The sequence below is a fragment of the Cherax quadricarinatus genome, chromosome 39 (genome assembly GCF_038502225.1).
Source record: "Cherax quadricarinatus isolate ZL_2023a chromosome 39, ASM3850222v1, whole genome shotgun sequence".
Classification (NCBI taxonomy): Eukaryota; Metazoa; Arthropoda; class Malacostraca; order Decapoda; family Parastacidae; genus Cherax; species Cherax quadricarinatus.
Window position 1 is genome coordinate 19,161,580 of NC_091330.1, and position 26,442 is coordinate 19,188,021.

Genomic DNA, 26,442 nt, shown 5'->3' on the forward strand with positions numbered 1-26,442 from the left:
TCAAATCAAGTAGGAAAAGGCTGGTAGGCCTATATGTGAGAGAATGGGCGTGCGTCGTCAGTTTGCACACTAGGAAAAAATCGGGCACCCAGTGGTGCATAGTGGGAATGAAATTTTAGTACACCTTATTCACCATGCCTCGTGGTAAGAAACTCCTCACTTCTTGGTGAACTGGGACACTTTTGTTCCCAGTGACAGTTCTAATACAGATGGAAGTGTCAGTGAAGATGAGTTTCAAGGTTTTGATGAGGTTGTGACCAAAACAAATGGACATAATACCGGTAATAGTGAGGAAAATCCAGATGACCGTCAACCTTCAACCTCTGGTGTTGGGCCGTCTGGTTCACACTCAGTTGTACCAGAATGAAAGAGGAAACTCGCATTTTCCCATATCCAGGACTCAGATGTGAGCAATGGTAGTGATAGTGAATATGAACTCCAAGCTCTTGAAAACAGTTCCAGTAGCGAGAGTGAAGTCGAATATTCTCCAGTGAAGCATCAGTATATACGGCACTATTAACCCTTTCAGGGTTTCTGACGTACTAGTACGCATAAATTCTAGCGCCTTCAAATCAAGCAGGAAAAGGCCGGTAGGCCTATATGTGAGAGAATGGGTGTGTGTCGTCAGTTTGCACACTAGGAAAAAATCGGGCACCCAGTGGTACATAGTGGGAATGAAATTTTAGTACACCTTATTCACCATGCCTCGTGGTAAGAAACTCCTCACTCCTCGGTGAGCTGGGACACTTTTGTTCCCCAGTGACAGTTCTAATACAGATGGAAGTGTCAGTAAAGATGAGTTTCAAGGTTTTGATGAGGTTGTGACCAAAACTAATGGACATAATACCAGTAATAGTGAGGAAAATCCAGATGACCCTCAACCTTCAGCCTCTGGTGCTGGGCCGTCTGGTTCACACTCAGTTGTACCAGAATGAAAGAGGAAACTCGTATTTTCCCATATCCAGGACTCAGATGTGAGCAATGGTGATGATAGTGATAGTGAATATGAACTCCAAGCTCTTGAAAACAGTTCCAGTAGCGAGAGTGAAGTCAAATATTCTCCAGTGAAGCATCAGTATATATGGCGCTATATGCGCTCTGGTAGTGTGCCATATGCTATTCCAAGGGGAAGGAGTACATCTCGGAGTACATCCCGTGGCTGTACAACAGGAACAGATAGTGAAAATGAAGATGATAGTGTTGCAATTGGGATAGAAAATGTGCATGCATCTGGTGGTGGTAGTGGTGGTGCCAGCATTGAGGAACCAGCAGTGGGCCATGCTGCTACCCACGCCACTGACTCAGCTGAACTGTTATGGGGCTATAGGACCCAACATGTATTTATAAGTAACAATTACTCTAGAATACCTAATTATATTGAATTGATGGGGACTCGGCTCTAAATGTCATAAGGGCAGATCACTCTTATGGCTGTAAGGCAGCTGAGTCAAGCCTGTTTTTCTCAATATAATAGGTTATACTGTAGACACACACACACACAATTTAAGTAAGTAGTTTATAAAGTTGTATTTCTTTTTGTAAAAGTAAAATTAAGGTGTGGTAGAATTGTGGTAACTGGAGAATTGTGCTTGGCAACAGTCTTTTGTTTTTGGTGGGTGTGGGAGGAGCTTAGCTAGGCCCCTCCCTCTCTCACTTTTTTGTTGACTTCAAACTGGGAGGACCTCTGGGTCCTTCTTCTATTTTTTTGGGCATTATGTGTGCTCCAGGGGTGAGTTTTTATAACTTAAGTTGTGGCCATCATACCCAGGGTAACTAAAGTGTGTCAAAACACTGGTTAGCCCAGAGTTTAGTCAAGAAGAGAGAAGGGCATTGTTGAGATGCACCATGTGGACTGTCCTAGGAGAGCAGCTAAGGGGTATGCAGGCTTATGTTTTGAATATGTTCTTCTTCTTCTGTTGGGTTTCAGGGCCACTGACAGCATATGCCGTACTGAGCCCTGCCGTCCAGTGCTAGGAGAGGGAGTATCGACCAAAGTGCCAAAGTGGAAGAATGTCTTGACTAATAACTATGTATCATATGTCTCTGATACGCTCTGAAGCCAGCAGGAAGGAGCAGGTACAGGCCAATATCTCCTGACGGTTCAGAGGGCGAAACCCCTACCCATTGAGGAGGACAGGTAGAGTGAAAGTGTGCACCCCAAGTGTGCGCAAGGCTGCACAGAGAGTAGTCCATGCAGAGTGATAACGTGGGCACCACAGCAGGAAGTGTTCCACCGTCTCGGGCTGTGAGGGACACCACGGGCAGTATGGAGAGTCCGTCATCTGAAGGCGATATAGATGAGCCGCCAGTCGTGAGTGCCCAACTCGAAGGCGAGTCAGTGCAACATCCACCGAGCATTTGAGATGGCGAGCCCAAGGGCAGGGGCCATTAAAAGTTCGGACAGAGCCCAACGCCGAAGAAGAGAGGGAATGTGCAAGGCCCTCTTGCCACTGATGACGGATTCCCTTCCAAACAGCCCTTGTGAAATCACTGTGGCCCAGGGCAAGAGGGGTAACAGTAGGAAGTGTGTGCGTGAGGGAGGCCGCCCGATCTGCCACTTCATTACCCCAGATTCCAACATGGGCGGGAACCCACTGAAGGGAGATGCTCCAACCTGGGCTCCGCAAGAAGCGCAGGAGGAGAGATTGTGTCCGACGAACGAGGACGCGCAGTGATCGTGGACGGGCAGAGCACAAAAGTGCCAGGGAAGATTGGGAATCCGAGAAGAGAACCAATGGTTGTGGGGGAATGTGATCTAGGACAAAAGCCAGAGCCTGGTGAATGGTGAAGAGCTCCCCTGCCAGAACAGAATGAGCAGGGTCTAACCGCCACGTTTGACACGGAGAGATTAGCGAAGAAGGCCGCAGATGATGTGGAAGGGGGGAGGACCGTGCAGAGCCATCCGTGTAAACGGAGAATGAAGAGCTGTATGTAACAGAGCGAAACTCTTCAAATAGAAATGCAACTAACTGAGGGGGTTCCCTGTTCCTGTAGTGCCAATCCAGGTGAATGTATCATGTCAGGTCCAGCCAGGGGGGTACCGGAGAGTGGAGAGGGGAGGGAGTCATCACAAGTGCAGGGAGAGTAAGGCAGGACAGGGAACGCTGGGCCCTGGCTACAAAGGAAGGCTGAACCAAACGTGGGGGGACAGAGGCTGTCTCCCACATCTGTGAAGAGAGGCAACAGGGGCGAGTACATATGATGGAGTCGTAAATAGTTCCTCGCTGTCCTCACCGACGAGAGAGGGACTATCCCCGACTCTGCCTCCAAGGCTGCGATAGGGGTGGAGGGGAATGCCCCCAGCATATTACAGATGGCTGAATTCTGGAGAATGTCTAAGCGATGAAGAGAGGAGGAAGAAGCCGAGCCATACACCTCACTCGCATAAGTGAGTTTGCTGCGAACCATAGCTATATAGAACTTATAGAGAAGGTCTCGATCCACCCCCCACTTGGTGCCAGAGATCCGGCGCATAAGTGCAATGCGACGTGTACATGAGAGGTGAAGGGTCGCTATGTGTTTCTTCCATGTCAAGAATGGTGCATCTAAGGTGACTCCCAACCAACGATGAGAAGAGACCAAAGGGACTGGCGTCTGGTTCAATGAGACTGATGGAAGAGTGGGGAGTCAGCGTCTAGTAAAGCATAAGAGCTTGGACTTAGTGTCACTAACCTCCAAACCCCAGGTGGTGGCCCATGATGTTATGCATTGCAGGGCACCCTGAAGTGTTTCCTGTGCTGTCAGTAAAGCTGGGGCACTGCACATAAGGGCCACATCATCTGCATATACCAGGGTATGCCCTCCCTGGATGGAAGGGAGATCCGACAATAAGACAGAGAAAAGGAGTGGGCTAAGAACAGATCCCTGGGGCACTCCCCGATATACAGGACAGGGTGAGGACAAAGCGCCACCCACTGCTACACGAAAGGTCCTCCCTTGCAAAAAGTTGCGCATCCAGCAGAGGGGAGCTCCTGTCAGTCCCATGCAGGCCAGCTTGAAAACAATTGCTGTGTGTGATGCAGAGTCAAATGCTCTGTGTAGGTCCAAAAATGCTGCCAAAAGGAACTCCCGGCATTCAAATGAAGTGTGCACAAGCTGTGTAAATTGAAGCAAAGGGTCGAGGGTGGACCGACCTTCTCGGAAGCCACTTTGGTTATCAGGCAGGAGGCCATGTTCCTCAATCCACCAGGAGAGACGAGTAGCCACCAGTCATTCCAGCACCTTACCCAAGCAGGGCAGTAGAGCAATAGGCCGGTAAGGGCTCGGTTGGGTATCATCCTTGCCCGGCTTTAGAATTGGAATCAGAAGAGAGTGTTTCCACATATCAGGGAAGACACCTGTATACCAGCTGGTATTGAAAACCTCCAGCATAGCTTCTGTACAGGAGGGAGGTAGATGTAGTACAAATGAATAGGGTAAGTTGTCCTCCCCTGGAGAAGAGCAGGAAGAAAGTTGGGAAAGTGCCCGCTGCAATTCATGGGAGCTAAAGGGAGATGCCAGCACCTGGCAGTGAACCTCGGGTACGGCAGGTGGCAAAGGGCCCCATTTGATCACCTTAGAGGGTAGAGGAGGAGGAGGAGAAAACATAGGACCAAAGAAATTTGCAAATGTCTCAGCCTTGTCCTGGGGTAAGAGTGGAGTCGCTCCTTCCTTCAGCAGGGAAAAAGTACTTACAGAACGTGATCCCAACATGGAGTGGAAGAAACCCCATGCCTGACTGGCAGAGGTACGAAAAGAAAGAAAAGAACAGAATAAAGCCCAGGATGCACGTTTCGCATCTGTGTGCCTTAAGTTTCCTCAATAGCCTCTGGTGTGGAACTCTATCAAAAGCCTTACTGAAGTCCATATACACAATACCATATTTGTTACCGTGATCTACCTCCTCAAACACCTTAGTGAAAAAAGTTAGTAAATTCGTAAGACAGGAATGCCCCTTTGTAAAACCATGTTGAGATTCATTAATCAATCTGTGCCTGTCAAGATGGCTACGAATTGCTTCGGCAATTATTGATTCCATAAATTTTCCCACTATGGAGGTAAGGCTTATTGGTCTATAGTTTGAAGCCAAGGACCTGTCACCTGCCTTGTAAATAGGTATTACATTTGCCATTTTCCACTTATCAGGCACTATGCCAGTTTGTAGTGATATGTTAAAAAGATTAGCCAAAGGTATGCTAAGTTCCTCTTTACATTCCTTTAACACCCTTGCAAACAGTTCATCAGGGCCTGGGGATTTGTTAGTTTTTAGTTTCTCTATTTGCCTGAGGACCATGTCACTAGTTATTGCAATCGTGCATAGTTTATTATCATCCTGTTCTACATAATCTATTATTTCAGGAATATTGCTAGTATTTTCCTGGGTGAAAACTGAGAGGAAGTAGGTATTTAGAATTTCACACATATCCTTATCACTGTCAGTGATCTGACCAGAGTTACTCTAAAGTGGGCCAATCTTGTCCCTAATCTTACTTCTGTATACCTGAAAAAACCCTTTTGGGTTAGTCTTTGAATCCCTTGCGACCTTAGCCTCATAATCCCTTTTTTCTTTTCTTATTCCTTTCTTTATTTCTCTCTTTAGTTGAATATATTGATTCCTTAACTGCCCATCCCCTCTTTTGATATGCCTATATATGCCTCTCTTTTGACCAATGAGATGTTTTAATCTATTGTTCATCCATTTGGGATCATTTTTCTTAGATCTAATTTCCCTACTCGGAACAACTTTTGTTCCGAGTAGGGACCCCTGGGTCTCCGCCCTCTTGGGAGTGTAGAAGAGAGGGAGACTACTTCTCGGTAAAAGTCGGTCTTAGACAGGGATGTGTAATGTCACCATGGTTGTTTAATATATTTATAGATGGGGTTGTAAAAGAAGTAAATGCTTGGGTGTTCGAGAGAGGGGGTGGGATTAAATTATGGGGAATCAAATACAAAATGGGAATTGACACAGTTACTTTTGGCTGATGATACTGTGCTTATGGGAGATTCTAAAGAAAAGCTGCAAAGGTTAGTGGACGAGTTTAAAGGTAGAAAGTTGAAAGTGAACATAGAAAAGAGTAAGGTGATAAGGGTATCAAATGATTTAGATAAAGAAAAATTGGATATCAAATTGGAGAGGAGGGGTATGGAAGAAGTGAATGCTTTCAGATATTTGGGAGTTGATGTGTCAGCGGATGGATTTATGAAGGATGAGGTTAACCATAGAATTGATGAAGAAAAAAAGGTGAGTGGTGCATTGAGGTATATGTGGAGACAAAAAGCATTATCTATGAAGGCAAAGAAGGGAATGTATGAAAGTATAGTGGTACCAACACTCTTATATGGGTGTGAAGCTTGGGTTGTAAATGCTGCAGTGAGTAGGCAGTTGGAGGCAGTGGAGATGTCCTGTCAAAAGGCAATGTGTGGTGTAAATATTATGCAGAAAATTCAGAGTGTGGAAATTAGGAGAAGAAGTGGAGTTAATAAAAGTATTAGTCAGAGGGCTGAAGAGGGGTTGTTGAGAATGGATCAAAGTAGAATGACATGGAGAGCATATAAATCTGTAGGAGAAGGAAGGCGGGGTAGGGGTCGTCCTCGAAAAGGTTGGACAGAGGGCGTAAAGGAGGATTTGTGGGCAAGGGGCTTGGACTTCCAGCAAGCATGCGTGAGCGTGTTAGATAGGAGTGAATGGAGACGAATGGTATTTGGGGCCTGACGAGCTGTTGGAGTGTGAGCTGGGTAATATTTAGTGAAGGGATTCAGGGAAACCGGTTATTTTTATATAGCCGGACTTGAGTACTGGAAATGGGAAGTACAATGTCTGCACTTTAAAGGAGGGGTTCGGGATATTAGCAGTTCAGAGGGATATGTTGTGTATCTTTATACGTATATGCTTCTAAACTGTTGTGTTCTGGGCACCTGTGCAAAAACAGTGATTATATGTGAGTGAGGTGAAAGTGTTGAATGATGATGAAAGTATTTTCTTTTTGGGGATTTTCTTTCTTTTTGGGTCGCCCTGCCTCGGTGGGAGTCAGCCAACTTGTTGAAAAAAAAAAGTTGTAAATTTCACCTCTTCACTTTGGAAGTGGCAGTGATGAACTTTCTTGTGTAAGCCAAGTTGGTTAACTTTATTAACCAACTTGTACTGATTTACAGGGTATTTTAAAGGTAGGATGAGGGGGGGTTAGCTGTTAGGGTAAGTGTATTCTAACCTAACTACTCTGTGATCCAGCAAAATTACTAATCCGGCACACTACAGGTCCCAATGATGCTGGATTAGTGATGGTTGACCTGTAAAGCATTCAAAAAAGATAGCCTGTATGCAAACTGGGAGCGTCATGAAGAGTAAGACAGCAACAAAGTGCTACATATACATTCAGTTTGACATTATATTAAACTTAAAGACACTGTATACTGAATTATACATATATGTATTTGAGGATACCTAAGGCATTCTGCTGAATAATCATCAAGCTTGCTCCGGAACTGCTCCTTCCCAGATATGAGTCTCTGTTTCTTGATGTGTTTATTCATCTGGGCATATAAAACAGGCTTGTACTTATTTCCAGAGAGCAATTGAACTTTTTCCATGTGAGAGTGAAGGCCAGGACATCTGAGGAACAAGGACTCAATCAGGTAGATCAGCTCTAAACGTGAAGTGAGGGAATGTAGTGTTGCGTCTTCCACCACTTTCTGAAAATCATTATTAAGTTACTAAAATGTATATTTTTCAATGCCTAGAACTGTGCCACATTGTTGAGTTGCTACATTAAACATGACTTCATATAGAGTAGTTATAAATATTAAAACCTAATAGAGTATTTAGTAAGGATATCAACATCTATAGAACTGAATTAAAGCTATTACATTTATTAACATTTAAAACCATTAAGTTTATGAACACTTAAAGCTAGTAAGTATCTTGCCAATTAGCTAGTACCTTTTACATTGGACTCAATAATGTTTCTGCGAACTGCCACAGACCCTTCTAGGCTGATTGAGCCTAGTGTTGTTGGGAGAAATCATTCACAGAGTCTTTCTTTTATCTAGCTCCTAGATTGTTTAACATATTGCCTGTGTCTTTCTTATCAGACAGGAATCTGTTCATGCTTTCAAGTCTCAGTTGAAAGCTCACCTGTTTCTTAGAGCTGATGATCTGACGATCATACTGTCACACTTGATCATAGACTTTAGTATTTCATCTTTATCACTGTTCTTGCATTTATAGCTTGGTGTGTGAGAATTTGTATATTATTATTATTATTTCCTCATCCATATATCTATAGGCTATTTTAAAGTTTGTCAGTGTATGTTGTGTATGTTAGCTAATCAAATGATGTGGCCCAGTCCATAGATTCATTATGTGCCTCAGTAATTATTTTAACTATCACCAACAACATGGATATGGGGTGCAAAATAAAACTATCAAAATAACTAGTAGTTTAGTAAATGAATTTCTCACAATTTTGTGATATCTGGTGACAATTTTTCTTGCCCATGATAATTACTAGATATCTCTCTCTCATGCTTTTAGCATTTCATTACAAAACTGATATTGTTCTTGAGGCTTTGTATCGCTTTCTCTCATTTCAATTACTTGGTAACTTATATTTTAAAAATAACTGAGCATATCCCACCAAGGCAGGGTGACTATCTTAATTAAATTCCATTATCCATCACTCCCTTTAGTCATGTTATTTGAGTCATTTTGTAGAGATCCTAGTATCATCTACTAACCTATTCATTTTGTGTTTTATTCCTTATGGCAAGCCATTTATGTAAATTATTATTACCCTAATACATAGGAAAGCTCATGTCACATAATGGGCCTTCTACACACTTCATGAATATAATAACATAAGAACGTAGATTTCATAAATCACAGAACAGTGAGCATACCTGAGTATCTGTGACTGCCAGCCCATTCATAACGTTCATGAGGACAAGGAAGATGAGGAACAAAAAGAGGAGGAAAACAAGTAGAGCTGATGTTAAGAAGATCAGTCTGCGAGAGAAGTGTTGGCTTAGATCAGAGTACTCAAACTCTCCGGTAGCCATTACTATTGCCTTGGGAAGTGTCGACCAGAAGTCACTAAAGTCAGTGTCCTGATAAAAAAAATGTTTTATTAATTGTACTGATTTACTAAAAAGGGTGGATTGCAAGACTGCATTAAACACTGTATTATTATAGATATAATCTGGTGGTAAATGAAAATTCAACTCAGGCAAATCCAACAAAGCCAAAGATGATTGATTTCAGTTGGGGTTCATCTATTTTGTACAGTATCTTGTTTAAACACAACTATACACTGGTATGCACACACAGATGCATAAACACACATTTACAAAATAAAAATGCAGTACTATGGGTTATACAAAATCTACATATTGTTAAAATTACAACACAACAATTGTTACTACTATACTATATACTATAAATGTAAACTAGATCCAGCAAAGTTTCCAGCTACACAGTAACTACTACTAATACAGAACTGTAAAATCTGATTGACTTTTTCTTTTCTCTTTTGCAGATTCATTAATAAGGTACTCTTATCTTTAGACATAAATGAATTTATACTGTTACTGAACTCAGTATTATTAGGCAGCCCATTCTAATATACCAGAAATGTTCTGCCTCGACATAGGCTTTCCAAAGTGCATTAAAGAAATGTCACTTATAATAATATGTAATAAGTAATAATAATAATATCTTTACTTGGAGAGTATAATTATACCAACTCTCTTATATGGGTGCAAAGCATAGGTGGTGAATGTTGCAACAAGGAGAAGGCTGGAGGCAGTGGAGATGTGTCTGAGGGCAATGTGTGGTGTGAATATAATGCAGAAAATTCATAGTTTGGAAATTAGGACGAGGTGCAGGATTACCAAAACTATTATCCAGAGGGCTGAGGAGGGGTTGTTGAGGCGATTCAGACATATAGAGAGGAGGGAACAAAATAATATGACTTCGAGAGTGTATAAATCTTTAGTGGAGGGAAGGCAGGGTAGATGTCGACCTAGGAAAGGTTGGAGGGAGGGGGTAAAGGAGGTTTTGTGTGCAAGGGGCTTGGGCTTCCAGCAAGCATGCATGTGTTAGATAGGAGCAAATGGAGACAAATGGTTTTTAGGACTTGACATGCTGTTGGAGTGTGAGCAGGGTAATATTTATGAAGGGATTCCGGGAAACCGGCAGGCCAGACTTGAGTAATGGAGATGGGAAGTACAGTGCCTGCAGTATGAAGGAGGGGTGTTAATGTTGTAGTTTTATAAATGTAGTGTAAGTGCACCTCTGGCAAGATAGTGGAGTGAATTATGGTGAAAGTTTTTCTTTTTCGGGCCACCCTACCTTGGTGGGAAATGGCAGATGTATTAATAAAAAAAAAAAATATCTTTATTTCTACAAGTACATGTACAAGGTATACAGGCCTAAGTGACACCAATGACATACTACTACACAGAAAGCCTTTTGTTATGCAGAGCATTTCAGGCATATTAAGTCACTTTTGTCCCAGGATACGACCCACACCAATCAACTAACACCCAGGTACCCACTTTACTGATGGGTGAACATGAACAACAGATATTAGTGCCAGGGAAAAAAAAGGCCCCCACATACCATCAGTAAGACAACATTCATATTTGCAAATATACAGGGTCTAAACCCAGCTGTGGACTGCTTACAGAGGTTTTCACAGAGATACACATAAAGGATCACTTTAACAATGAAATATGGATCCCAGGTCATAACCTATACAGATGTGACAGAGTGAACAGGCAAAAGGGGGAGCGGGGTTAGCCTGTATGTCACAGAGTCACTAATATGCCCGGTGGCCTGGTGGCTAAAGCTCCCGCTTCACACACGGAGGGCCCGGGTTCGATTCCCGGCGGGTGGAAACATTTCGACACGTTTCCTTACACCTGTTGTCCTGTTCACCTAGCAGCAAATAGGTACCTGGGTGTTAGTCGACTGGTGTGGGTCGCATCCTGGGGGACAAGATTAAGGACCCCAATGGAAATAAGTTAGACAGTCCTCGATGACGCACTGACTTTCTTGGGTTATCCTGGGTGGCTAACCCTCCGGGGTTAAAAATCCGAACGAAATCTTATCTTATCTTAAATGCCTCAAATGATGTTGATGTTTTGACAGTAAAGATTGAGAACCAAAACCTGGTCATTGTGGTTGTATACAAGCCTCCCAACAATTCCAGGAACAACTATTAAAAAGAGACCACTGTCTAGAAAATTTTCCAGCCCCTGCCCCAAACATCTTGCTCCTGGGGGATTTCAACCTAAGGCACCTAAAATGGAGGAATGTAGCAAATAATGCTGTAGCAGAGATAACCCCAGGAGGCAGCTCAGATGAAAACTCTCACACACACAAGCTTTTAAATCTCTGCACCAAATTCACCTTAAACCAGCAAATAATAGTCAACAAGATTGGAGAATACACTGGACCTCATCCTTACTAACAATGATGATTTAATACGAAATATTACCTTATCAAGAATAAAGAATAAAAACAATATACTCAGATCACAACATAATAGAGGTTCAGACATGTATGCACGGGGCCCCAGAACAACAAAATGTGATCAGTCATGAGGCAGCCCTCACCAAATTCAACTTTAATAACAAAAACATAAGGTGAAACCAAGTCAACCAGGTCCTAAATGATATAAACTGGGAAAATATCCTAAGCAACATGGATCCAAACCAATGTCTGAATATATAATTGCTTAGTTAATCTTAAGTTAATTTTAAGCCTGCCCACAATGCTCTGCATACAAGGGGCTTATGGCATGTACACTAAACCACTGTATTTCTTTTGTACAACTATGTATCATGTCCAAATATGTCTAGAAAAAAATTAACCCTGTGGCACTCGAGGCATGTTCAAGGCATATTCCTTTAAGGAAAAGGAAAAGAAGATGTAAACTAGAAAGAGTGGCTAAAAGATACCAATATATCTGTAATATGGGGGGAGGCACTGGTCAGAGAAATAGCAAACATGGAACTTAACCTTTTGACTGTCGCAGACCCCTTTCTGAAACTGTCATTCTATGTCGCAAAATATTAAAAAAAAAAAAAAAAAAAGAATTTTCTTATCAAAATGTTAGGATTATTTTACTGAGTGTTTTAAGCCTAAAAAATTTTTTGCCATCAGTACTTGCCGAGATATAGAGGTGCAAAGTTGGCAGAAAATGAGCGGCGTATGGCAACAGTGGCGAATGCCGCCCACCCGGTATTCTTTTATTTACTCCAATTCGAAGGTTTCTTGTATTTTCAAATATTTTTCTTTTCTAAGTAACTTACGTGGCCTGTGAGACCAAAGTAAGGTGCAACGTTCAAATATACACTCATTGTTTACAACACAATAACCGAACAAACATTATCACTGTTGGATTGTATATAAAATTTGTTTACACAAACAATACAAAACATTGTTTATTACTATTGTTCCATAATATATATACATATGTACAGTCACTGAACACGTTCCTAGAACTGCTGCAGCTTGTGGAACTCTTTGAAACATGGGTATATGCAGAGTGGTACTTGACACTCCTCACACATAAAACGAGTGTCTCTGCATGTTTGTGGGCGTTTTGTGGTATGTCCACATACAAAACACCTCTTCTGAGCACTTTTCTTGAAAGCAGTAGGAGGCAGTTGTATGGGGTAGTGATCACCAGGCCTCAAACGAGATGGCATATGTTGGTAATTTTGTGGGCGCTGGTCTATTGCAGGTGTTGCTCCTTGGTACTTGATTATTTGTCTGATGACTGACAAACAAAATTCACCATATTTTGGTTTGTTGTTGGTCCTCAACTTGTATATGTTATAAGCATTTAGCATGGAAATATCAAGAAGATGGAAAAAAAGTTTTATATACCACTTATAACTCTTGCATACACAATCAGCAAACCCAATCTGCATGTCACATTTGTCCGCTAAGCACATATTGAGGTTGTAGTCCATGACAGCTGCAAGTTTTAGAATGGGTTCATTGGTCTCTCTATTGTGCCTGCCAATGTGTGCCATTTCGTTTCGGTGAACTGATGTCAACAATGTGACATCACATTTGTCATGCCACTGAAATGCCATGATGTCATTGGCAGCAAAGGCCTGCACCTCACCTCTGCGAGTGCCAGCGTCGAACCTTGGCATATGTTTACGATTACCACACACTGTGCCACACACGTCTGTCATGTTCACTTGCAAGAAATCACTGAGTATGGGGCTTATGTACCAGTTATCAGTATATAATATATGCCCCTTACCAAGATATGGTTCCATCATTGTTCGAACCACATCACCAGAGATACCCAATAACTTCCTGGTATCTCTCAATGTATTACTGCCACTGTACGCAATATCCAAAACAAGACCACTTTTGCAATCACACAGTACAAATAACTTTATACCAAAGCGTTTCCTCTTGCTTGGTATGTATTGCTTGAATGAGAGTCTTCCTTTGAACAAAATCAAAGACTCATCAATAACAAGCTTCCTGAAGGGATAAAAATACATGCAACACTTTTGTTTCAGTACATAAACACATTTCTGATCTTATATAACCTGTTGCTTCTGTCAGGCCTTGTTTTGTCTGAAAAGTGTAACATACGTAACAGTATCAAAAAACAATTTCCTCCTATAATGTCACTAAAACCTGGGGTTGAAATCAGGCATTCTGTTGACCAGTATGTGGTGACAGTGTGCTTATACACATGTGGCATAAGCATTATTGTGGCAAAGAACAGGTACATCTCTGCCACAGTTGTGTCCTTCCACTGGTGTAGCCGTGATCTTGGTGAAAGAATTATATTTGCCATGGTGTACTCATAGTATTTGTTGGTTTCCCTGACAATAATGTCCATTAGGGGTTCATCGAGGAATAACTGAAAGCATTCCAGTTCAGTAGCATTGTTCCCAAGTGTACATGATGGCCGTATTCCACTTTGTGTTTCATCAATTCATGGGGACTGGGAACAAACTCATCGCCTTGCTGCCAATCCCAGATGCGGTCTGCTGGTGGGTTCTGTATACTGAAACGTGGTTGTGGTTGTGCAGGTTGTGGTTGTTGTGGGAGTGTGGGGTTGGGTGAGGCTGGAGTTTACCTGGAGAGAGTTCCGGGGGTCAACGCCCCCGCGGCCCGGTCTGTGACCAGGCCTCCTGGTGGATCAGAGCCTGATCAACCAGGCTGTTGCTGCTGGCTGCATGCAAACCAACGTACGAGCCACAGCCCGGCTGATCAGGAACTGACTTTAGGCTGGTTGTAGTTGTGCAGAGTCAGCAGAGTCGGTAGTAGCATGGCCCGCTGCTGGTGCCACATGATTCGTGCCACCATCACTATCACCACCACCACCTGCTGCCTCACTCACATCATTCATACCCATCGTAACAATATCGTCATCTTCACTATCAGGTCATGGTGTAGGGCCATGGGATGTGCTCCAAGATTTACTCGTTCCCCTTGGAACAGCATATGACACACTACCAGATGGCATGCTACGTCGTATATACTGCTGCTTCACTGGGGAATATTCACCCTCACTGCTGCAACTAGAACTGCTTTCAGTAGCTTTGAAATCACTCTCATTATCACTTTCACTGCTCACATCTGAGAAAAACCAAGAATACTGTCCTAACTAAACCTAATGAAACACCACTACATCCCACTGACACAGCAAACAAGATAAACGACTTCTTCTCAAACATAGGATCTAATCTCGGCAGTAAAATCCCACATACCAATGCCCATGCCGGGGACTACCTAGATGGAAATTTCCCTAATTCCTTCTATCTTGCACCAACTGAGCCCACGGAAGTCATTGAGATCATAAAGTCACTTAAAAATAACTCGGGGAATCTGTCTCATGTCCCACCATTACTGTACAAACGAGCGGCCCATGTCCTTTCGCATGCTATTTCATTACTTTTTAACAAGTCAAGAGACTAGCACCTTCCCGAAACTACTCAAGATGGCAAGGGTTACACCAATACATAAAGGTGGTGACCCTACAGACTTAAACAACTATAGGCCAATATCTAACTTACCATTGCTATCCAAAATCTTTGAGAAACTCGTGCACAGGAGACTGTATTCATTTATAACGGCTCAAAACATACTCAACCCCTGCCAGTTTGGATTCAGGAAAAATAAAAGCACTAATGATGCAATCATAAAAATGCTAGATCTGCTTTACACAGCATTGGAAAATAAGGAATATCCACTAGGAATTTTTATTGACCTAAGAAAAGCTTTTGACACAGTAAACCACGACATCCTACTCCACAAACTTGATCACTATGGTATAAGAGGCCATGCGCTTGCTTATTTCAAATCTTACATTACTAATAGGTATCAGTACGTCACCATTAAAGACACAGCATCAGCAACACGGCCACTTGATACTGGAGTTCCGCAGGGAAGTGTCCTTGGTCCCCTGCTCTTCCTCATATACATCAATGACCTTCCAAACATATCCCAACACCTGAAACCCATTCTCTTTGCTGATGACACGACTTATGTCATCTCTCACCCTAATCTTGCCACCTTCAACACCATTGTGAATTAGGAGCTGATTAAAATATCGACTTGGATGACAGCCAATAAACTTACGCTTAACACTGACAAAACCTACTATATTATGTTTGGTAGCAGAGCAGGAGATGCACAAATTAACATTAAGATTGACAACACTCTAATTACCAGAAATAATGGGGGAAAATTCCTAGGCTTATACCTTGACAACAACCTGAATTTCAGCACCCATATCCAGCATATAGCCAAAAAAGTATCCAAAACGGTTGGGATCCTCTCCAAGATACGATACTACGTGCCGCAAAATGCCCTTCTCACACTATACCACTCACTTATTTATCCATACCTCACCTATGCTATTTGTGCTTGGGGATCAACTGCAGCAACACACCTAAAGCCAATAATAACCCAACAAAAAGCTGCAGTAAGAATAATCACTAAATCCCATCCCTGGCAACACACCCCCCCCACTCTTCATAGATCTAAACTTACTCCCAGTTCAGTACATCCACACTTACTACTGTGCAATCTATATCTACAGGACCTTAAACTCTAATATCAACCTTGACCTAAAACGCTTTCTTGATAGTTGTGACAGAACCCACAGGCATAACACCAGACACAAACATCTCTACGACATTCCCCGTGTCCGACTAAACCTTTACAAAAATTCAATGTATGTCAAAGGCCCTAAAATCTGGAACACCCTACCTGAGAACTCTAGAACTGCAGACACATTCATCACCTTCAAAACTACCATTAGAAAACATCTTATCTCCCTGATACACCCCGTCAACTAACTACACGAATACCACCTGGTGGTTCACACTTACACTCGCTCACTCATTTGACCATAAACAGAAATATTAATCTCAGTCTTAAAATAATGAATCCTGTGATACTCCAATACTGAAACTATGTACTGTGCCAAAACAAAAGCATTCACATTGCTAAACTCACAAACTAGTATATAGTCACTTAGCCATAATACCAACTTACCTCATAATTAAGAATAAAACTAAGTATGCTCGAAATGCCTAGCCATGCTAAGCGTTCTAGTGGTACACTCTGTAATCACAATTTTACTACATGTAAACCAAACAATAACCAAATTTCTGTAAACTCAGCATTGTAATCCTTATAGAGAATAAACTTTGAATTTGAATTTGAATTTGTACACAGGCAAATAGTTTCCTCTTTCGTCCTGGTACAGGTGAACGTGAACGGGCCGGCCCAGCACCGGTGGTGGAAGGTCGTGGGTCATCTGGGTTTTCATCACTAATTACGTTACCCTGGGCACTGTTTTCGGTCACACCCGCTTGAAAGCCATGGAACCCACTTTCACTGACACTTCCATTGCTGTTAGAGCTATCACTTGGGAACAAAAGACCTCCAACCCGCCAAGGAGTGAGGTACTTCTTACCGCGAGGCATGGTGAAAATGGACTACCACGATACACCACTGAGTCCCAGATTTTTTTCACAGGGTGCACACCCACCACACAGACCCATTCTCTCTCATGTAGGCCTACCAGCTTTCTCCCGCTTGATTTGAAGCCGCTAGAATTTACACGTATAAATACGTCCAAAAAAGCGGCTCGTAATACATATATATACAACCAAAACAGTCAAATTCAAATTCAAATTCAAATTCAAAGTTTATTCTCTATAAAGATTACAATGTTGAATTTACAGAATTTGGTTGTTGTGTGGTTTACATGTAGTTAAATAATGATTACAGAGTGTACCACTAGAACGCCTAGCATGGCTAGGTATTTCGGGCAGACTTAGTTTAATTCTTTATTTTAAAATATTACAAATTATGAGGTAAGTTGGTATTATGGCTAAGTGACTAAATACTAGTTTGTGAGTTTAGCAATGTGAATGCTTTTGTTTTGGCACAGTACATAGTTTCAGTATTGGAGTATCATAGGATTCATTATTTTAAGATTGAGATTAATATTTCTGTTTATGGTCAAATGGGTGAGTGAGTGTAAGTGTGAACCACCAGGTGGTATTCGTGTAGTTAGTTGATGGGGTTTATCAGGGAGATAAGATGTTTTCTAATGGTAGTTTTGAAGGTGATGAATGTGTCTGCAGTTCTAGAGTTCTCAGGTAGGGTGTTCCAGATTTTAGGGCCTTTGACATACATTGAATTTTTGTAAAGGTTTAGTCGGACATGGGGAATGTCGTAGAGATGTTTGTGTCTGGTGTTATGCCTGTGGGTTCTGTCACAACTATCAAGAAAGCGTTTTAGGTCAAGGTTGATATTGGAGTTAAGGTCCTGTAGATGTAGATTGCACAGTAGTAAGTGTGGATGTACTGAACAGGGAGTAAGTTTAGATCTATGAAGAGTGGGGGGGTGTGTTGCCAGGGATGGGATTTAGTGATTATTCTTACTGCAGCTTTTTGTTGGGTTATTATTGGCTTTAGGTGTGTTGCTGCAGTTGATCCCCAAGCACAAATAGCATAGGTGAGGTATGGATAAATAAGTGAGTGGTATAGTGTGAGAAGGGCATTTTGCGGCACGTAGTATCGTATCTTGGAGAGAATCCCAACTGTTTTGGATACTTTTTTGGTTATGTGTTGGATATGGGTGCTGAAATTCAGGTTGTTGTCAAGGTATAGGCCTAGGAATTTGCCCTCATTATGTCTTCTAAAAAGAATAAGAAGAAGAAAATTGTCAAAGTGGGAAGTCTGAATGTGCGTGGATGTTGTGCAGATGATAAGAAAGAGATGATTGTGGATGTTATGAATGAGAAGAAGCTGGATGTCCAGGCTTTAAGTGAAACAAAGCTAAAGGGGGTGGGAGAGTTTCAGTGGAGAGGAATAAATGGGATTAGGTCAGGGGTTTCTGTTGTGATAGAAACACAGGCCTTATCTCTAGGCTTTATTGAACATAGAATCTTCATAGTACTTCTGCAACAACAAAATATAATGACTAGTACATCTAATAACGGCTTCTACAGGGATGGTGATGTCTTGCATATGTCAAGAGAAAAGTTATAACTACAGGCCACATATTTAAACTCACCATGTAATCTGCATCACTGATAAATGGATATAGTAGGAGAGAATCACACACCATGTGTTGGGGCCCATGACACACACCAAACTGTTGTTGTTGTTAAGGGCCACGAGAGGTGGTGCAGTATTATCCTGCTGCTGCTCCCCACAGGACCAGTATCACTACAATCTCCCCCTTCTAAAATATCAGAGACAGTAATCTCCCAAACTGTTAGGTGGGCGACGTACACGTCCCGACCTTCGTAGCCCTTGAGCCTCTTCACCAGGTTCGATATTTTCCAGCGGGGTTTGATTAACTGCTGGAGCAGAATCCTCTATTTCCATAGGGGTAGTCTCAAGGGGCTTTCCAGGAGAAAACGAAGCATCTTTCACATCTATTGGTGTATCTTGAGATTCCACACTAATTGGGATTTCAACTGGGGCTAAATGTCTTGTAGATACTGTAGTCTCTTCACCATTTTGGTAGCGAATGTGGGCGTAATGTGGATTAGCTTGCAGGAGCTCTACCTCTTCCACTAAAGGATCCGTCTTGTTCATCCTACGGTGACTCTTCAGGAGAACGGGTCCAGGATGACATAACCAAGTGGGCACGGAGGCTCCCGTAGAGGAACGACGTGAATAGTTGAGGAGTCTTTCATGAGGGGTTGCATTAGTAGCTGTGCACAGCAGTGATCTAATAGAGTGAAGAGCATCAGGTAGGACAGTTTGCCAGTGTTGAATAGGTAGATTGCGCGACTTCAATGTCATTGTAACTGCCTTCCATATAGTACCATTGAACCGCTCCACTTGACCATTGCCTTGAGGGTTGTAGCTTGTTGTTCTGCTGCAGGCAATACCTTTGCTAGCCAAAAACTCCTGAAGTTCGTTACTCATGAACGAGGATCCCCTGTCTGAATGGATATAAGCTGGCATACCAAAAATAGAGAACAACTGTGAAAGACAACTAATAACAGTTGAAGCAGCCATATTTGCACAGGGGAATACAAAGGGAAACCTTGAATATTCATCTACTATGTTAAGGAAATACCTATTCTGATTTGTGCTTGGTAGAGGTCCTTTGAAATCTATATTCAATCTTTCGAAAGGCTGGGTGGATTTTATGAGATGAGTCTTCTCTGGCTGATGAAAGTTTGGCTTGCACTCTGCACATACTCTGCATGCTCTGATCACTTGTCGCACATCTTCCACTGAGTAGGGCATGTTCTTTGATTTGACAAAATGGTACAGGCGTGTAACTCCTGGGTGACACAAAGCCTTGTGGAGAGCTGAGAGTGATTGCAAATCATGACATGCTGCTACACAGTGGGACCTAGAGAATGCATCAGGTGAGATGTTCTCTTGACCCGGTCGGTACAGAATATCAAAGTCATAACACGATAGTTCCATCCTCCAGCGTAATATCTTGTCATTCTTTATCCTACTTTTGTGCTTCTTGTCGAACATATACATCACGGACCGTTGGTCAGTCCTTATGGTGAAATGTCTACCAGTTAAATAATGCCTCCAGTGGCGAACTGCTTCTATGATGGCCTGGGCTTCCTTTTCTACAGCAGCATAACATTTCTCTGATCCTTGAAAAGTTCTCGAAAAGAAGGCTACTGGTCGTCCTGCCTGAGATAAGACTGCAGCAATGGCAATGTCAGATGCATCCGTTTCCACTTCGAATGGTAGGGACTCATCAATGGCTTGAACTACTGAGTTTTCAATGTCCTGTTTGAGAGTATGGAAAGCGGCTTCTGCTTCCTTTGTCACAGGAAATGTGGTAGCACTCAATGGGCGGACTTTACTTGAATAGTTGTAGATCCATTGTGAGTAATAAGCAAAGAGACCAAGAGTTCTTCGGAGTGACTTTTTGTCTTGAGGCATTGGAAGTTCCCGTAGAGGTCGTAGTCGTTCAGGGTCTGGGAATATTGAACCTCCTTCCACTACATAACCAAGGATGCTAAGCCTTTTAGTTGAAAAAGTGCACTTTTCCTCATTGTAACTGATATTTTTCTTCTTGGCGGCTTCCAAAAACTTATCAAGGTTTGCATCATGTTCCTCCTGGGTCTTGCCACAAATGGTAACATTATCTAAATACGCGTAAGTTCCCATGAGTTGCTCTTCCTGAATGAGTGAATCCATAATTCGTTGGAAGCAGGCTACCCCATTGGTGACTCCAAAAGGGACTCTGGTAAACTGATACAGGCCATCACTAGCCTGAAACGCTGTGTATGGTTTATCTTCATTCCTTATAGGGACTTGATGATAGGCACTCTGTAGATCAATTGTGCTAAACACATAGTACTGAGCAATTTTGTTCACTGTATCGTCAATTCGAGGTAGAGGGTACCCATCAAGAAGTGTAAATTTGTTGATTGTCTCAGAGTAATCGATAGCCAGTCTCCGTTTCCTATAACCATCTTTAACAACAACAACCTGTGCACGCCAAGGGGAATCACTCGGTTCTATAATACCCTCCTTCAGCAGCCTCTGAGTTTCTTTCTCAATGAACATCCGATCCTCATAAGAATAGCGGCGTGACTTAGCTGATATAGGATGGCAATCCGCGGTAAGATTTGCAAACAGCTTTGGTGGGTCTACCCTTAAAGTGCTAAGTCCACAGACAACAAGAGGAGGCAGTTCACCTCCATATGTTAAGGTGACACTACCATGCAGCTTCTGAAAGTCCTGACCAAGGATAACATCAGAGCACAGTTGTGGCAGAATAGCTAAATGTACATCTTGATAATCCTTTCCATTAACTCTGAGATTTACCTTACAAAACCCTAAGGTCTGAATAGAGAGAGATGTTGATGCCATGGAAACGGTACCTGATGAGTGATGTAGAGTCAAGGAGAGCCGTTTAACTAAGTCAAGGTTGATGAAACTCTCTGAGCTGCCACTATCAATAAGACCATCTACTTCTGTTCCTTTGATGAATACTTTCACAACTGCCTTTGACAGTGAATTTGGAGTAGCCGCAGAAGTCACTGTTGCTAGAGTCGCATGATCACTGGAATGTGTGGAGGCACTAGCTCTTGTTGATGCCTTAGCACGACATACTTTAGCAAAGTGACCTTTCTTGTGGCATTTATGGCACATTGCTTCACGAGCAGGACACTTTGGACGTGGATGTCTTGAAAAACCACAAAAGAAACACACCGTACCTGCTGCTGCTGTCACTGAGGCAGGTTCCACAGTAACTTCATTGCAAGAGTCTTGGTCAGGAATTGCAGCACTTACCACTCGAGAAGGCTGAGTGGTACTGTATACTTCAGAATTCTTCTGGGCTGAATCTAGAGCTCTTGCCTGGTCAAAGGCAGCGGCTAAGTCGAGAGTTTTATTCTCCAATAAACGCTGCCTTATTATTGGTGATTGCAGGCCACTGATAAAAGCATCCCTGATGGACTCTTCACAATACTGAGCAGCTGTCACTGCTTGGAAGTGACAGTCCTTACCTAAAATTTTCAGTGCTTGAAAGTATTCCTCTAAGGATTCATCAATCTGCTGGCGGCGAGTTGCAAGGCGATAGCGTGCAAAGATTTCATTTGTAGGTTTAATATACTGAGACTTGAGGGTTTTGATAGCATCTTCGTAGGTATTACACTCAGAAATAGCCTCGTATATCTTAGGTGACACAAAATTGATGAGCAGACTTAGTTTATCTAGATCTTGTGCAAGAAAGGTATAAAATACCGACAATATGAAAGTTAAGACACATGTGCAACATCTGGATATCTTTATTGTAGTAGACGTTTCGCCATCCAGTGGCTTTATCAATACAGATTCTAGAATCCTGTATTGATAAAGCCACTGGATGGCGAAACGTCTACTACAATAAAGATATCCAGATGTTGCACATGTGTCTTAACTTTCATATCTAGATCTTCTTTAGGAAGGGCTCCCAAGAAGTTTTCGAAAGTCTTAAACCAGTGCTTCCATTCCTGAGCAGCCGTTGATAAGCTGGGGTCACAGTCTAGCCTCTCAGGTTTCAGTAAACGCTCCATGTTGTGATGTAGTCTAGCGCAGGATCACCACCAGGTAGCCCAGGATTCTATGTTCAATAAATTGTTGTGATAGAAACACAGGCCTTATCTCTAGGCTTTATTGAACATAGAATCTTCATAGTACTTCTGCAACAACAAAATATAATGACTAGTACATCTAATAACGGCTTCTACAGGGATGGTGATGTCTTGCATATGTCAAGAGAAAAGTTATAACTACAGGCCACATATTTAAACTCACCATGTAATCTGCATCACTGATAAATGGATATAGTAGGAGAGAATCACACACCATGTGTTGGGGCCCATGACACACACCAAACTGTTGTTGTTGTTAAGGGCCACGAGAGGTGGTGCAGTATTATCCTGCTGCTGCTCCCCACAGGACCAGTATCACTACAGTTTCAAATAGAGTTAGAGCTAAAGAAGGAGTAGCAATAATGTTGAAGGATAAGCTATGGCAGGAAAAGAGGGACTATAAATGTATTAATTCAAGGATTATGTGGAGTAAAATAAAGATTGGATGTGAAAAGTGGGTTATAGTAAGCGTGTATGCACCTGGAGAAGAAAGAAGTGTAGAGGAGAGAGAGAGATTTTGGGAAATGTTGAGTGAATGCGTGGGGAGTTTTGAATCAAGTGTGAGAGTAATGGTGGTTGGGGATTTCAATGCTAAAGTGGGTAAAAATGTTATGGAGGGAGTAGTAGGTAAATTTGGGGTGCCAGGGGTAAATGTAAATGGTGAGCCTTTAATTGAGCTATGTGTAGAAAGAAATTTGGTAATAAGTAATACATATTTTATGAAAAAGAGGATAAATAAATATACAAGGTATGATGTAGCACGTAATGAAAGTAGTTTATTAGATTATGTATTGGTGGATAAAAGGTTGATGGGTAGGCTCCAGGATGTACATGTTTATAGAGGGGCAACTGATATATCGGATCATTATTTAGTTGTAGCTACAGTTAGAGTAAGAGGTAGATGGGAAAAGAGGAAGGTGGCAACAACAAGTAAGAGGGAGGTGAAAGTGTATAAACTAAGGGAGGAGGAAGTTCGGGTGAGATATAAGCGACTATTGGCAGAAAGGTGGGCTAGTGCAAAGATGAGTAGTGGGGGGGTTGAAGAGGGTTGGAATAGTTTTAAAAATGCAGTATTAGAATGTGGGGCAGAAGTTTGTGGTTATAGGAGGGTGGGGGCAGGAGGAAAGAGGAGTGATTGGTGGAATGATGAAGTAAAGGGTGTGATAAAAGAGAAAAAGGTAGCTTATGAGAGGTTTTTACAAAGCAGAAGTGTTATAAGAAGAGCAGAGTATATGGAGAGTAAAAGAAAGGTAAAGAGAGTGGTGAGAGAGTGCAAAAGGAGAGCAGATGATAGAGGGGGAGAGGCACTGTCAAGAAATTTTAATGAAAATAAGAAAAAATTTTGGAGTGAGTTAAACAAGTTAAGAAAGCCTAGGGAAAATATGGATTTGTCAGTTAAAAACAGAGTAGGGGAGTTAGTAGATGGGGAGATGGAGGTATTAGGTAGATGGCGAGAATATTTTGAGGAACTTTTAAATGTTAAGGAAGAAACAGAGGCAGTAATTTCATGCACTGGTCAGGGAGGTATACCATCTTTTAGGAGTGAAGAAGAGCAGAATGTAAGTGTGGGGGAGGTACGTGAGGCATTACGTAAAATGAAAGGGGGTAAAGCAGCTGGAACTGATGGGATCATGACAGAAATGTTAAAAGCAGGGGGGGATATAGTGTTGGAGTGGTTGGTACTTTTGTTTAATAAATGTATGAAAGAGGGGAAGGTACCTAGGGATTGGCGGAGAGCATGTATAGTCCCTTTATATAAAGGGAAAGGGGACAAAAGAGACTGTAAAAATTATAGAGGAATAAGCTTATTGAGTATACCAGGAAAAGTGTACGGTAGGGTTATAATTGAAAGAATTAGAGGTAAGACAGAATGTAGGATTGCGGATGAGCAAGGAGGTTTCAGAGTGGGTAGGGGATGTGTAGATCAAGTGTTTACATTGAAGCATATATGTGAACAGTATTCAGATAAAGGTAGGGAAGTTTTTATTGCATTTATGGATTTAGAAAAGGCATATGATAGAGTGGATAGAGGAGCAATGTGGCAGATGTTGCAAGTATATGGAATAGGTGGTAAGTTATTAAATGCTGTAAAGAGTTTTTATGAGGATAGTGAGGCTCAGGTTAGGGTGTGTAGAAGAGAGGGAGACTACTTCCCGGTAAAAGTAGGTCTTAGACAGGGATGTGTAATGTCACCATGGTTGTTTAATATATTTATAGATGGGGTTGTAAAGGAAGTGAATGCTAGGGTGTTCGGGAGAGGGGTGGGATTAAATTTTGGGGAATCAAATTCAAAATGGGAATTGACACAGTTACTTTTTGCTGATGATACTGTGCTTATGGGAGATTCTAAAGAAAAATTGCAAAGGTTAGTGGATGAGTTTGGGAATGTGTGTAAAGGTAGAAAGTTGAAAGTGAACATAGAAAAGAGTAAGGTGATGAGGGTGTCAAATGATTTAGATAAAGAAAAATTGGATATCAAATTGGGGAGGAGGAGTATGGAAGAAGTGAATGTTTTCAGATACTTGGGAGTTGACGTGTCAGCGGATGGATTTATGAAGGATGAGGTTAATCATAGAATTGATGAGGGAAAAAAGGTGAGTGGTGCATTGAGGTATATGTGGAGTCAAAAAACGTTATCTATGGAGGCAAAGAAGGGAATGTATGAAAGTATAATAGTACCAACACTCTTATATGGGTGTGAAGCTTGGGTGGTAAATACAGCTGCGAGGAGACGGTTGGAGGCAGTGGAGATGTCCTGTTTAAGGGCAATGTGTGGTGTAAATATTATGCAGAAAATTCGGAGTGTGGAAATTAGGAGAAGGTGTGGAGTTAATAAAAGTATTAGTCAGAGGGCAGAAGAGGGGTTGTTGAGGTGGTTTGGTCATTTAGAGAGAATGGATCAAAGTAGAATGACATGGAAAGTATATAAATCTATAGGGGAAGGAAGGCGGGGTAGGGGTCGTCCTCGAAAGGGTTGGAGAGAGGGGGTAAAGGAGGTTTTGTGGGCAAGGGGCTTGGACTTCCAGCAAGCGTGCGTGAGCGTGTTAGATAGGAGTGAATGGAGACGAATGGTACTTGGGACCTGACGATCTGTTGGAGTGTGAGCAGGGTAATATTTAGTGAAGGGATTCAGGAAAACCGGTTATTTTCATATAGTCGGACTTGAGTCCTGGAAATGGGAAGTTCAATGCCTGCATTTTAAAGGAGGGGTTTGGGATATTGGCAGTTTGGAGGGATATGTTGTGTGTCTTTATATGTGTATGCTTCTGGACTGTTGTATTCTGAGCACCTCTGCAAAAACAGTGATAATGTGCGAGTGTGGTGAAAGTGTTGAATGATGATGAAAGTATTTTCTTTTTGGGGATTTTCTTTCTTTTTTTTTTGGGTCACCCTGCCTCGGTGGGAAACGGCCGACTTGTTGAAAAAAAAAAAAAAAAATGTCTGGTAATTAGAGTGTTGTCGATCTTAATGTTAATTTGTGCATCTCCTGCTCTGCTACCAAACATAATATAGTAGGTTTTGTCAGTTAAGCATAAGTTTATTGGCTGTCATCCAAGTCGATATTTTGATCAGCTCCTCGTTAACAATGGTGTTGAGGGTGGCAAGATTAGGGTGAGAGATGACATAAGTCGTGTCGTCAGCAAAGAGAATGGGTTTCAGGTGTTGGGATACGTTTGGAAGATCATTGATGTATATGAGGAAGAGCAGGGGACCAAGGACACTTCCCTGCGGAACTCCAGTATCAAGTGGCCGTGTTGTTGATGCTGTGTCTTTAATGGTAACATACTGATACCTATTAGTAAGGTAAGATTTGAAATAAGCAAGC

The 26,442-nt window shown here is 42.1% G+C and overlaps 1 protein-coding gene across 7 annotated transcripts in view; it reads right to left on the reverse strand.

The window, feature by feature from the left end:
* Window positions 1–26,442, reverse strand: part of LOC128696384 (transient receptor potential channel pyrexia) — a 235,169-nt gene that overhangs the window by 13,873 nt on the left and 194,854 nt on the right. For all 7 annotated transcript variants that reach the window (XM_070092480.1, XM_070092479.1, XM_070092482.1 and 4 more), the window contains 2 exons: window positions 8,875–9,081; window positions 7,421–7,668 (listed from right to left, as the gene is read on the reverse strand). In XM_070092480.1, the coding sequence (XP_069948581.1) occupies window positions 7,421–7,668; window positions 8,875–9,081 (455 nt within the window). The remainder of the gene's footprint in view (window positions 1–7,420; window positions 7,669–8,874; window positions 9,082–26,442) is intronic.